This window comes from Marmota monax, unplaced genomic scaffold, assembly GCF_021218885.2.
Source record: "Marmota monax isolate L192 unplaced genomic scaffold, Marmota_monax_Labrador192_F-V1.1 WCK01_AAM20220418_F8-fsc00007, whole genome shotgun sequence".
Classification (NCBI taxonomy): domain Eukaryota; kingdom Metazoa; phylum Chordata; class Mammalia; order Rodentia; family Sciuridae; genus Marmota; species Marmota monax.
Window position 1 is genome coordinate 12,454,154 of NW_026692781.1, and position 14,397 is coordinate 12,468,550.

General features: G+C 37.5%; 1 protein-coding gene across 21 annotated transcripts in view; it reads left to right on the plus strand.

The window, feature by feature from the left end:
- Positions 1-14,397, plus strand: part of Osbpl6 (oxysterol binding protein like 6) — a 201,431-nt gene that overhangs the window by 140,306 nt on the left and 46,728 nt on the right. For all 21 annotated transcript variants that reach the window (XM_058580229.1, XM_058580224.1, XM_058580225.1 and 18 more), the window contains 5 exons: positions 1,286-1,378; positions 7,378-7,500; positions 10,109-10,162; positions 11,255-11,368; positions 11,484-11,654. In XM_058580229.1, coding sequence (XP_058436212.1) covers positions 1,286-1,378; positions 7,378-7,500; positions 10,109-10,162; positions 11,255-11,368; positions 11,484-11,654 — 555 coding nt within the window. The remainder of the gene's footprint in view (positions 1-1,285; positions 1,379-7,377; positions 7,501-10,108; positions 10,163-11,254; positions 11,369-11,483; positions 11,655-14,397) is intronic.

Here is a 14,397-nt window from a genome sequence, read left to right on the forward strand (position 1 = left end):
CTGTCCCTCCCAAAGAAAGTGCTTATTTTTTCCCCAAATATACAAGTAGTACATGTTTTTTAAAAAGACTTTTTAACCTGAAAGCTATTGAGAAAAATTTAAAATCATCTGTAATCCTGCCACCTTTGTTCAGCTACCACTAGCATTCTGGAATAAATTTAAATTGTAATATATACAAAATCATCATATTCCACATACTAGATGCGGCTTGATTTTTCAGCGACAGACATCAAGGTTATTTTTTCCTTATCAGTAAACATAGGTCCATATTGCCATTTTGGTATTTCCTTTTAAGTCTCTACTATTCCCATATCAATTAGATTTTTCTACTCTAATAAATAAGGCTTTTGTAAACGTACCTATTCTTTGCATAGTTCTCTATTTATTTCTTTAGGGTAAAGACCTTGAACCAGGCACAGTGGCACATGCCTATAGTCAGTCCCAACAGGGCAACATAATGAGACTCCGTCTCAAAAAAATAAAAAGGCATCTGGGGGAGTGCTAGACCAATGAGGCATATACTTCTTTTTCCAAAGGCCCTCTTTAGGGAAACCAAACCCAGTTAATATTCCCTTTCTTTCAAACCTAGTCCATTCTTGAATCTAGTAAGAAAAAATAAAAGCTGATATTTTGGTTTTCATATTTTTTAATACTTCTGGGGCTAAACATCGTTTCAAACATTCCACATGATTTGCCTGTTCACGTACCTTGCCTGTTTTTCTTGTGGAATATTGTTTTAGTAATTTAAGTTTCTTTTGCCAATCTAGATGTTCTTTATAGGCTTTGTAAAAGCATCTACTTTTATTATAAACTATTTTCTTCCCTTGCATTTTTTATAAGAAACTCTAGGCACAAAAGAATATTGAGGCTCTGGACTTTTCAACTTAGACCTTTTTCTTAGTCTGTTGCCATTTTCTGTTGGAGAGAAGGGCAAATATTTCAATGTGAGACTAATTAGTCTGAGTGGTAAATGTGCCATTCTCATAAAGTTGCTCATATGTCAGATGTCCTCGTTACTGTGTGTGATTTCAAGTTTTTTCATACTCTGAATGCCTAAGATTAAAACCAGCATTGCAGCAGAAGTTCAGCAGTAGGTCCATGAGGAGAAGACAGAATCCTGCGCAAACACATTTTTCTGATGTTTGTGGTTACCTTTGGTCTCTAAGATAATTGCCACTTAGAACATCACTTATTGTTTGCACTGTGAGGTGTGTGTTTTCACACCCAGGCCCACAAATATGAAGAATGAGTGGTCTAACTGAGCTATATTTCTATTCACTTTCAGAGTATCCACATCTTGGAGAGAACAGCGTCCTCTAGCACCGAGCCCTCTGTAAGTCGGCAGTTGCTAGAACCGGAGCCCATCCCCCTCTCCAAGGTCAGTGATGATATGTGGTTCCTTACTCAGATGGCCTGATGCTGGGACCAAATGAACTGTGAATGACTTTTACACCTGACTCACCCAGAGGTGGCTGTGACAGCTATTACAGGGTATCCCTTCCTTTTCTTTCTGTCCGCAGTACAATCTCTGCTTTCGGTTAGGAGAAAGTAGAGGAAAATATATATTCCTTGGATTTGCAGGGTTGCCTACAAAGGTTCAAAATTCTCTTTAAGAGAAGAAGGAAAGAGAAATTATTGCTATTCCCTGTTGGGGAGAGAAGGAAATATATTTGTGCTGAGCTAATGACAAAAAGAAAAAAGAAAAAATCACAGGGTCCAGCAATAATCACAACAGTTACCATGATAGCCCACATACTGCACACCAGGCACTATGCTAAGTGCTTAGATACATTATCCCATTTAATGTAATTCTTATCAACAGCTTCAGGCAATGTCGATAGGTGTTACATTTTACAAATACAGAAACTGAGTTAGTAACTTGCCCAAAGTTATAAATAAAGGAAGGAAAGAAAAGAAAAACTCTTAAATAGCAGAGCAGGAATTCAGAGTTATATTTGCCCAACTCTACAACCAGTGCTCTCCAGCTGTACGGGGATTTTCAAGGTAAAACAGTCCCTACATGGAGGGGCTGTGGCACATTCTGAGATCTGTTTTCCTTTCCATGTCTGGCCTTCCTAGCAGGAGGCTCTGGGAGGACTTTGCAGATATTAAGACCTTTTCTGTTTTGTGGGAGCTAGAGTCCCTCCCCCTTCAGCCTGCTTTCTCTCAGACTAGAAAAACATCTAAATTCATTTATGTCTAAAATGCAAAAACCATTTGAGGAAATAGCATCTATTCCTCCCCACCGCTCCCTAAGAAGTTCATTGAACTGGCTCCCTTATCAAGAAAGCTGACATTCGTTTGTCCCCCTTATATAGAGGGAGCAGAGAGAGAAGAGGGGAGGGGAGGGGAGGGGAGGGGGGATAGTAGAGGATAGGAAAGGCAGCAGAACACAACAGACACTAGTATGGCAATATGTAAATCAATGGATGTGTAACTGATGTGATTCTGCAATCTGTATATGGGGTAAAAATGGGAGCTCATAACCCACTTGAATCAAATTGTGAAATATGATATATCAAGAACTATGTAATGTTTTGAACAGCCAACAATAAAAAATAAAAAAAAATAAAAAAAAATAAAAAATAAAATAAAAAAAAACAAAAAAAACATCACACTGCACCCTATACATATATTACTTTTTAATAAAAAAATTTTAAATATGTATATATACATATGAAAATAAAGCTGTTAGAGAATTTTGATTTAAAAAAATAAATAAATAAAATAAAGCCAAAAAAAAAAAAAAAAAGAAAGCTGAAAATAGAATGCATTCAGATTTGGAATTCAGATATAAAAATAGCATTTAGCTCTAAATATGGTCAACTTCTAGATATAGTATAGCCAATCCTTCCACTTTGCTTTTTCTATATTAAATAACCCTTTAAGAAAAGAACACATTACTACCCTAGTGTTATTGCATATATATTTCTACCACTTTATATTTTAAAGACATTACAAGTTACAAAGTTTGTTCAATCAGAGAGGAGTAAACCTCTAAGCTAAAGAAAGAGGGGAGTTATCAAACCATAAAAAATAATTTGGAAATAAAAAGTGACTTCCATTCAGACAGCAATTAGAGAATGCATACTTGGTAAATATAATTCATATATCTCTTTGAAACATCACCACTCTCATAATTAGCAAAAAGAAAGGAAAAAAATAATTAGCATAAAGGAAGGAAAGACAAAAATAAATATGAGACACTGGGAAAGGCGGCTAATATTAATTGAACACCTATTTTGTAGGAGGTACTGGAGTAGAACATATATTCTTTCATTAGCCACCAACTCATTGAAGTAGGTAGTAATATTCTCTGATAATTAGCATAATTTCTCAGGGATAAAGACCTCAACTTGGTTAAATATCAATCCCCCATAGAAATAAATAGCTGTTATCCCAGCTCACAGCAGCAGCGGTGTGGGTTCCCTGGCCTAACAAAGGGATCTGGGTGGGGCACCAACATCCACTTCCCTATGTTCTTGCCCATTTGTATCTTGTTGTAGGACTAGCACACCCTTGTCGTGTTTTTGTATTAGTATATACAGAACAAATCTTTCACATCCCATCTAGATGGTAAAGCACCTCACTGTTTCAGCTCCTTTGAGAAAAGAAGGACTTCCTGGGCACTGATTTGTAGCAGAACTTTGTTTTAAATACACATTGCCTTGGCCAGGATTTGTTCAAATTCTTTGTTTGATGGCTTAAGTTCTAAAGCATTTCTGCATGCCCTCACTGTCACCACCATCACCCCCTTGCACTTACCCACACATATGCACATATATGTACACCTATACAGTATACCCTTGAGAAAGGAAATATTTCTCTATTTTTTTAATGAAAAGGCTCAGGCTATTATTACATTATATTAGATTTCTATTTTTATTTATTGTTACTGTATTAAAAGTATTTTTACAACTTCTTTAATCCAAAGATGCTTGTATATCTGACCTAAGTCAAGTACTGACATGATCACATCAGGGCCTTTGCTTCTATTTCTGTTTTAAGTAAACCTAGGAATATTTGAGACTTTTAAACAGAAAATAAATATAAATTGAAATTTCAAAAAAAAAATCTTCAATTTTCAGAAAGTTATTCAGTTTTCTTAAGGTATAACTCATCTACTAGGCATAGAGGCAGGAATTTTTACATAATGGAACATAGAGCACAGAAGACCCTATCTTGTACAGAAATGGGTTTTTCTTTTCTTACACACTTATTTAGAACATCATGGTCAGAATTTATAATTGAAATAAAGAGAATTTTGTTTGCTCTGATTTTATACTTTGCCTCTTTGTCAGCTTGACAGCTATTTCTATTTCTTTTGCTAGGTTTAGGAATATTGCATTAGAGCAAATGGAATTATTTGTTCAGAGATACTGCATTTATGTGTAAGAAATACGCTTTTAACTTCTTGCCTTTTCTATCTTATCCCTTTTTTCCTCCTCTCCAATTAAACTCCTAAAGAAGAAAGGAAAGCCACTCTGATAGAAATCCGTGTCCATGGTTCCACAGAGACATGCTGTTATTATATTCTGAATTTAGTTAGGAAAAAAAAGAAAACATTTATACTTGTTATTAAATATTTCCATTCATCACACATACGCGTGCACACACACAAAAAAATGGAAGTTAAATACTAGCCTTCAAATAAGATCTAGCCAGAAATAAAAACTCGATTCTTTTATAGATACTATCCACAGATGAAGCCACTAAAAATAGAAATGTCTTAAATATAGCTGAAATCTCTCAAGAACAAAGAAATCTCTAATGAATGTGTTCCCACTTATATAGAGAATTGTTCTTTTAATGATTTAATTTTGATTATTTAAAACTTTTAAAAAGGAATTAGCAAAAAGCTATCATTTTATGGAATAGAGTGGTTATCTACCTGTCTGGTGACAGCAGAAAGTCACACTTTCTAGACTTTTTATAAGAACTTACTATTTTCTCTTGTCATTTAAATATTATTTATAACAAAACTCACTTGTTCAGTTTTAATTCAGTAGTGAGAAAGGGGTGCCAAAGCCTTCCACTTGGCACTCTGGATAATGTGATAATGCTACCTGTTAGAGTCTGTAAACAAGTAAAAATAACACCTGGCATTTTGCCAGGGGAATGTTAGAGTTCGTAAACAAGTCTGGATGGTGCCTGGCAAAATGCCAGAGGGAGTGGTTTGAGAAGTAACAAAAGCGAGCCATTAAGTGTGGAGATTCCTGATTGGTTGACTGATGTATCTAGTTTATGTTAATTAGATAAGCTGTGTGGAATGTATAAATACTGCTCCTGTCCTGCAATAAACGGCTTCCACTCCTGCTGTATCAACGTACACAAGTTATTCGTCACCCCCCTGGTTATTCTGCTGCAGCCAGACTGCGGCAGCTACCGGCACTTATCTTGTCCAAAAACATGATATTCCATGCAGCCTGAAATTGTCTCATCAAAAACATTTTTTTTAAAAAACGCTATATCTAATTAAGTTTTGACCAGATGAATTACAGTTTCTGATAGAATTATCTACAAGTAGAAAACCACTTCTTAGGTTGTTAAAGATCCTTTCAAGAGTTCTTAATGTCACCAAGTGGACACCAGCAGTATGTTTCTCTAAGGTATACAGTTCAGTCTTTAGGGATGACCAGGAAGATGAAGAAGAGATAGTAGTCTCGGGTTCATTTGGGGGTGTGGATAAGGTAGTTGTGCATTGGGCTTAGGTAGCATAGAGGCATGGTGCTGGTTTTGGAGGGCTTTTCAAAGGTCAGGAGCATCTCCTTGTCTCTGATGGTAGAATGAAGCAATGTTGGCCACATCTGGAGATGTGGATATGGGAGAAGCGGGTATGGGAATAGACAGTAAGGACTCAGCTGCCTCCCTTCCTGTGGCTCACATCAGGAACTGATTATGAACCCTTTCCTCTGATTCATGGGCTCCTCTCAAGCATTCTGCAGATTTGGGGCAGCTACCACATACCTACTTGGGCCAGCAAAGCCATCTTCTCTGAGATGAATTCCATTGGCCATTCCTGTTCAGCTCTTTTTTATGTAGTCTGTAAACATGATTTCTGATAGAACAAATCATTTTGGAAAGCATCTTCCCAAGTTAGTTTGGGATGAGGCATCCTATAGAGAGCCTGCCTTGATTCATGGACCACACATCCAACTTTCTGAGGGAGGTTATGCTGAGAGATTTTGCCTCCCTGCATTGTGTGCAGGATTGCAGCAGCTGCTCAGTGGGTATGGGAGCCTCTTCCCACCTTAGGAGCTGCTGCCTCTGCTGAATTGTTAAAAGGATACACTGTGGTCCAGAATGTCATGCCTGAACTCTAGAATATGAGCTCTTAGAGTGTTTGCTAGTTCAATGGTTACTTTATAACTGAATGGCCCTTAGAATCAACTGGGTTTGTCATAGTCCCCAGCTATGGGACTATGGGATAATAAAGACAGACATCCTTCACTTGGCAAACCCAGGGTCACCAGATCTCATAGTCTTTCAGAAAATTTGGATTCTTAAAGTCTGAAATATTATGATTTGTAAATGTTTAAAACTCATTTTTAAAAAATGAAGTACCACAGATGAACGCAACGTGTCTTGAGAAAGAGGAAACATTTGATTGGCTTTTAACAGGAGGGTGTAAAAGTGTGGACTCTTAGACCCAAGGTTTTTTTGTTTGTTTATTTGTTTCTAATTATTTGTTACTTTTTTGTGCTGGGGATTGAACCCAGGGCCTTACTCTACCACCAAACTACACTCCCAATTCTAGAACTCAGATTCTTGGCCTTGCAGCCTGATGCTCTTTAACACTGGCACCAAGGGGAGTTCTACCATTGAAAGCCTGTACTTCTCAGTGTGCACTTGACAAGTAAGGTGTTTAATACCCACTTGGAAATGCCATGGCCGCACCAAGAAGAAACGGGACCATGGCATAGTTCTGTGTTGATAGCAGGTTCCCAGCCACTTTAGACTCCTGCAGTCTTTCTGCTTCTACCCAGAAAGCCAGATCTGCACACTAATTGAACATTTGTCCTCAAAACAGCCCTACTCTAAAACTTTAAAGTTCCTCTGGTGCCCAGAGATTAACTGTCTGGGAAAATGCATTTTAAACATTCTGAGTACAGGCAATTGAAATTCCTTCCCACCCCAAGTAGACAAGGTGGCCCCAGTGAGTCTCTGATGGACCCTGTGTGCCTCCAGGTCTACCTGGGAAACTCATTTAACTTCAGTTAAAAGTGCATAGCTGTGTTTGATGTTAGAATTCGCTCCGGAATCTTTTCTACTTCTGGCGGGTCTAGTGTTGCCTCAAAAGCAACTTCTACTTAAGAATCTGCTTTAAGTGTGTCGTCAAACACAGAAAATATGTGATTTGTTTTTCTTTTCTCTCAGGAAGCTGACAGCTGGGAAATTATAGAAGGGCTGAAAATAGGTCAAACTAATGTCCAGAAACCAGACAAACACGAAGGCTTTATGTTGAAGAAGAGAAAATGGCCTTTAAAAGGCTGGCACAAGGTAACATTTTTATCAGATTCAATTTCAGATCATCTTCATAGAAAGGATATTATTTGTGATTATTCAGTAGGAAATCAAGACTATTGCATATACATGAAACTCATTTTCAAGGCCCCATGCATTGCATTCTATTATACCTACTAGCGTCCAAGATCTGTAGCATATAGATGAAGGAGAAAATGTTTATGTTATACTTAAAATCCAAATTGTACATATTATTGTCTAACCTACTTTTTTCACATAAATTAGTGTGGATATGTTCTCATTAAATATTTTTCTAAATATGAGATGCTTTTAAGTGTATTCCTTTGGGTGGATTTATATATTCCACCATTATTAAAACAATTTCTTATTGCTGGATATAGAGGACTTGTCCAATTTTTTGTTATGTTGTTGCAATGAGCATCTTTATAATTGAATACTGTTTAGTTTTGTGGGATACACCTTACAATTATTACTAGGACAAAGTAAATTTGGAAAATTGCTGATTCTGGAAATTTTGGTTACCACTTTTTAAGGTGGTTTATTCTTCTCTCCCCTCCCAATATCCTTTTCTACCTCCCAGTTTTAATTAGGGAGGAAATATTTGTTACTACATTGTTATAATTACCCAACTAGTAAGAATTCCATAGTGCTAGCTGGGTGTGATGGCATGTGTCTATTGTCCCAACTACTTGGAAAGGCTGAGGCCAAATGATCCCTTGAGCTCTGGAGTTTGAGACCAACCTGGGCAACATAGCAAGACCCCATATCTTTCCAGGGGGGAAAAAAAAAAAGAATTTTGTGTTACTAAGGAGAAGGAAATTCTCTTCCACCTTCAGTATAAGCCCTCTGGTGGACCATTCAGAATCATCTCTGAAATCACTGGAAGATCAAGTTCATCTGCTCATCATCTCTGCTGATGGATTTCATCTTAAACGGACAGATTTGTCAACTCAAAGGTCCAGATAGTAGCTGACCACTGGCTTAAAACAGGACAGTTATGGATTATAACTTGCTTGAAAAAAACACATTTTATGTATTTTTAAGGGAAAGATTCGAAATGAACAAATGGGAAAGGATGTCCCAGTGTCCTGTCTCCAAAGATGGAACAAAAACAGATCAAAGGGGCTTCTGACTAAGATGCCTTCTCCCCTGTCAGAAACTGTCTCCCCTGAACCCTATAATATTATTCCAATGCAAGTGATCTTTCTCCATCCATTTCTAAAATTTTTCTTCCCTGAATTTTGGTCACCTCGTGATCCTTTCTGGGATCAGCTTTGCCTTGCACTCTGACTTGGCACTTCCTCTAATCGGTGGCTTGCTAAGCTCTTTCCCTGTGACATCCTACAGGTTATCGTCACTAAAATTTTTTGATAGATAGAAATTTTTGAAAATAGGGAAAAAAGGTCAAAGAAACATTTTATATGAATCACTAAATTTAACACTCTCAGTCCATGTTTCAGTATAAGTGACTGTGGTTTGACAACTTTCTGGAGTACGTCTATAAACATCTTGCTGCATAAATGAAAGGAGGGAGGGTCTCCTTTCCATTGCCCTTTCTCCTCATCTCCAGTACCAACCTATACTGATTCAAGCATCAGCCTGTTTGGCCCTAGACAATTGAATAGTTGTATGTTTTTCAATTGTGGAGATTCTTCGTTGCTTCTTGTTCTCCTAAATCTGAAACAAAGGGGTTACAGTGGCCTTTTGTGAGCTCTGGGCAGGTGACCCCAGACCTGACTTCCTGCAACCTCAGTATCTGTGAGTTCCTGAATCACATAAAAACTTTCCAGCAGAGTAATTTTCCAGCAACAGAAAGACTCTCTACATGTGTAGAGCTACAGGAAGTCACTGGGTCCTTTGTGTGATTGGGTCCTGGGAGCAGTTTGTTCTCTTGTAAATTGTTCACTGAAGGGAAATCAAGAGCAGAGAGTTTCTAAGTGTTTGTGGAGCAAAAATGGCTAAATCCATTCAGACTGGATCAAAAAGACCTTGGAGCAGACAAAAATTGCCAAAAAACCAAACAAGCAAAAAACTCTCTCTCTTTTTTCTACCCTTAATATAATTTGGAAATATTTAAATCTCTTTTACTAATAGTGAAATGCAAGCCGTTTGCTAAGGCCACTTAAACTTTCTAAGAATTCATTCTTCAAAGATCCAATCTATTGGCTTCTAAAGTGAACAAGAATATTTTCAGGAATTATCCAGAGAAAATTCACGAGTTTGCCTATAGGGTAAAAAGAATCCTGCAGAATTGTGTAGAACTCCTCACAGAATTATTGTGACATAATCTGGATTATTATCATTTCTCACTTTGAGAAATATGTGGTTCATTCAGAAGATCTTAGCTAAAGGCCCTGAGATTTCCTCCTTGTTATCAAAACCATGGTGAAAAGATTCCATCCCCCTTGAGTTACATGTAAAAGAACCCTGGTAGGTTAATAACACAGAATGAGAGCTCTGATCTCCTTGCAGCTTAAAATGACTATGGCCAGATGCACTGAATTCATATATTAAGATGATCAAACATGTTGATTGCTAAATGTGAAGCAACTAGACCCACATTTGTGAATGTTTTATATAATTCAAAATATAGACAATAACTAGGGATGTTTGGTTCTTGCAGCGTTTTTTTGTCCTGGATAATGGAATGTTAAAGTATTCAAAGGCACCACTTGATGTAAGTAGCACACAGGACTTGTTTCAAAAGTTGATTTAGAATTCTGCTTGAAGTGAGTAAACACTAATTGTACAAGCCTTGTGCTGTAATTCCCAGCTTTGTGCATGTCTATGCCTCTGATATTTAACAAGCTTCCAAACCTGCATGTTTCGGAGAAGGTGTGTCTTGTGCTTATACTCAAGATAGCAGAAAGTCTCAAACTAGTGCATGAAGGTTTAAATTAACTAATTAATGTACGTTCAAAACAGAAGCTTAAACCCAAGAGCAACACGTAAATAAAATCACCCCTTTCTCTCTTGAAGAGAAAAATGCAAATAGTCTTTTCTTTCCTCTGGCCCTCTCAATAAACTCTGCTTGATGTACTTTTCTTGAGATTTAAAGCCATTTTTGTTCTTGTCGATGTCCTTTTGAAACCGTCTTTTGAATTTTATTTCTGTTTCATACATTGTTTTATCTTGGGAATCCCAACTCACAAAAATTTCTTGAACTAGTTTTTGTTTAATACATAAAGTAGTCGTTTACATGAAAATCAGGAAAATTCCCTTCGTATTATATGGTGCAGGGGAAATGACATAAGGCTCAGATTACAGTTTAGTCCCTATCTCTGCTGTTGAATTAGGGTATCTTTGATCACAAGGGGACAGCCAGAAGGAGGAATGGGCTGCACTGTGTCTTGCCTTCCATGTTGCCTACCTCTGCCCTAGCTCTGTCTCACTGTTCAGGGATGTTCTGGGTCATAAGTCAAAACGTTGACCATAGTTACTTTAGGAATCATGAAAACGTCTTTTGAAGGGATATAACCTATGTGATCTAGAATTCTGAAGAACTGGCCTTAGAGGCTGTTTCCAAAACAGGAATAAGATAAATATTGTCACTTAATGAAATTGGTATGAAGTCACAGGAACTTTAACTGTCCTCAGTTTAAGGGTCTCAACTTCAGAATCCCAACCATTTTCTCTTTATTAAAGAGGTATGGTAATCCACTTCCCATAGATAAGTTAAAAATTACCTTCAGCTCACTAATTCAATACAGACCATAAGTACATCAGCCCATATATCCTATCAGAGTATTTACTAATCTTTTGATTTCAGATTCAAAAAGGGAAGGTCCATGGGAGCATAGATGTTGGACTATCTGTGATGTCAATTAAAAAGAAAGCAAGGAGAATAGACCTTGACACGGAAGAGCACATCTACCATTTGAAGGTGAAATCGCTTTCCAACAGTTCTTGGGCCATTATGGGAGACCTGATTTATCTGCACCAGTGGCAGGCAAGAGATGGGTTTCCCAGTTACCTTCTCTTCTTGCTCTTTATTTCAGGTGAAGTCCCAGGACTGGTTTGATGCCTGGGTTTCCAAGCTGCGCCATCATCGGCTGTACCGTCAGAATGAAATTGTGAGATCACCAAGAGATGCTAGTTTTCACATATTTCCTGCAACTTCCACAGCGGAGTCCTCCCCAGCTGCTAATGTTTCTGTTGTTGATGGAAAGGTATGATTTTGCTCTATAAAACCAACATGGCAATTGCTTAGAAAATTATGCAGATATGGTAATCCACTTCCCATAGATAAGTTAAAAATTACCTTCAGCTCACTAATTCAATACAGACTGTAAGTATATCAGACCATATATCCTATCAACGTATTTACTAGTCTTTTGATTTCAGATTCAAAAAGGGAAGTCCATGGGAGCATAGATGTCGGAGTATCTGTGATGTCAATTAAAAAGAAAACACCAGGAAAAAAAAAAGTTTGCTTTGTAAACTGACACTCAAGAGATAGCAATGACATTGGCATCAGAGTTAATCACAAGTATAGATTAGGCATAAATGTGGTCACCAAAAGTATTAAGAGTTATTTTTCCCTTTTTAATGACTAGAGGGCATTCTATTTTTATGTGGCTTTGTAAGAATATTAGGAAGAGGAGCAAGTATTTGTTTAATCAGCACCCAATAATCAGGGACCTTCCAGATTTTAGGGTGATAATAAGAATACCCTAAAGTTCTGAAAGTGAAACTTGTTTTTTTGCCTTGAGCTGTAATGATTTGACCCAGAGAGAGCTTGTAAGTCCAATAATGAAGTTAATGCAAATAAGTTAAAGATTGTGACAATAATACAGGTAGTAGCCTTTTTCAGTGACCAGGTACTCCATGAAGCATTTAACATTCACTTATCACTAATTTTTCATAAAAACGAAGTTCAGGGACAGTAAAGAAATTGTCCAGAATGGCACAGCATTTAACCCTGAATCATCTCTGTTTCCAAAACCACTGCCCTTTCTCTTACACCAGGTGCCAGGCAAGGGAGGCTGAGGTTGTTCCTGGGCTTCCGTAGGAGCTCATTTTTTTTTTTTTTTAATATTTATTTTTTAGCTTTAGGTGGGACAATTATTTTGTTTTATATGGTGCTGAGGATCGAACCCAGTGCCTCATGCATGCCAGGCGAGCGCGATACTACTTGAGCCATATCCCTGCCCCCATAGGAGCTCATTTTCTATGCTACCGAAAAGCTACAGGTGTTGCTTGTTTAAAAGTTAAGATTAAGCCTGGCACAGTGACACACTCCTGAATCCCAGCTACTCAGCAAATTGAGGCAGGAGGATTGAAAGTTTGAAGCTCGCCGAAGCAACTTAGCAAGAGCTTATCTCAAAATAAAAAAAATTTTAAATGCTGCGGTTGTAGCTCAATGGTAGAACCTGCATGAGATCCCTATATCAAGGGAAAAAAAAAAGCCAAGGTTGTGGCAACAGGCAGGGAGGCAGCTGTTTCTTCCTTTGATTCAATAATTATGTTTTCTGAAACATAGACACATTGTACTGCCCAGGGGTGTGCCAGCTTTATACCTGGCACATGAAATCAAGAACAGAAACGGCTGCCACAAGTATTTCAGTGGAGATTCTGCTTTCTCTGTTTGCTTTCACAGGAATGTACATCATACATAGATTTGGGTTTCCTTTGCAAAGCATCAAAAAAACCTCATGAAAAAAACTGCAAGACTAATCAAATCAGATTCAATGAAACATTACTATCTTCAGTTTTTGTTATTTCAGCGGAAATTACTTAAATAATGTCGGTTAAGTCCCATTAGTTGTTTTTCACAAGACTCTCAAACCTTGCATTATTTCATTCTTGTTGCAGCTTGCTAAGGACTTTTTAAATTATCTTTCTCCTAGAGTATAATGCTGGGTTAACACTAATACCAGCCAGTTCTGAAATAAAAAGAATCATACCAGAAGGTCAGGGGGGCTAGGAATGTTGGGAACTTACAGATGCCAAGATAGTCCCCGGGGTTCTCTGAGCCTTCTGTGTTCTCACCACAGGGTAAAATGAATCACAGCATTATCCAAATTAAGTGAGAAATGTATCCCAAATGGATCTTTTAAATTAAAAATTTTAATTCTTTGGTTCTTCCAGCTTCTGCCTACATCTTTGGCACTGAGTGTTGACAAAAGATAACATTGTTTTCATCCCTTGTCTTATTTATTAAATGACATGGGTGATATCTGAGAACGGTGAACTGAAACCAAATCCTCCCCACTCTTTGCCTCAGACTAAGAAAGCTCGTTAATGCTGGTTTTCACAAAAGATCTATTTCTTTAGTTGGGAATGGCATACCTCTAAGATGTAACTTGGTAAAAGATTTCCATTGCATTTATCAAAATGCAATAAAGATTGAAAAGAGCTTTTAATAATTTCGCTTGCCTTCTTCATGTCAAACTAGGGGACTCCTGAATGGGAATTGGTTTGTGGCCCAGTGTGGGTAGTAAGTCGTCTGGGTTTGCTAAGTGTGTGCGTCATTTACTCCTGATTTTGAAGAGACACATTCAGTTGTAATCGAATATTAAAACCAACTATGGAATTTTAAAGTTATTTCAGCTTTACAGGAAATAAGTTTCTGCTATTTCACTGAAGTTTACTGCACTTATCCTGGTATCTACATATTTCATCTAACTTTATTTCACATAAAATCCTTTGAATGGAAATTCTACCAGCTATAGATAATGACTTGGCAAAACTGCCTTTTTATATAATTTTTCAGTATGCATTTGAAGTTCTATAAGGCTGCTTGCTGGTGGATAATGGATTTAGGTATCACATGTGGTTGAGGAGACACTGAAGTGATTATAAGGGCACAGAGGACTTTTGGAAAGGAAGGGCTTTAAATCATGAGTTAAAAGTACCTCAACAAGGACACTGCATCTAATGCAGCTTACTGAGTAACTTAAAAGTGCTGGG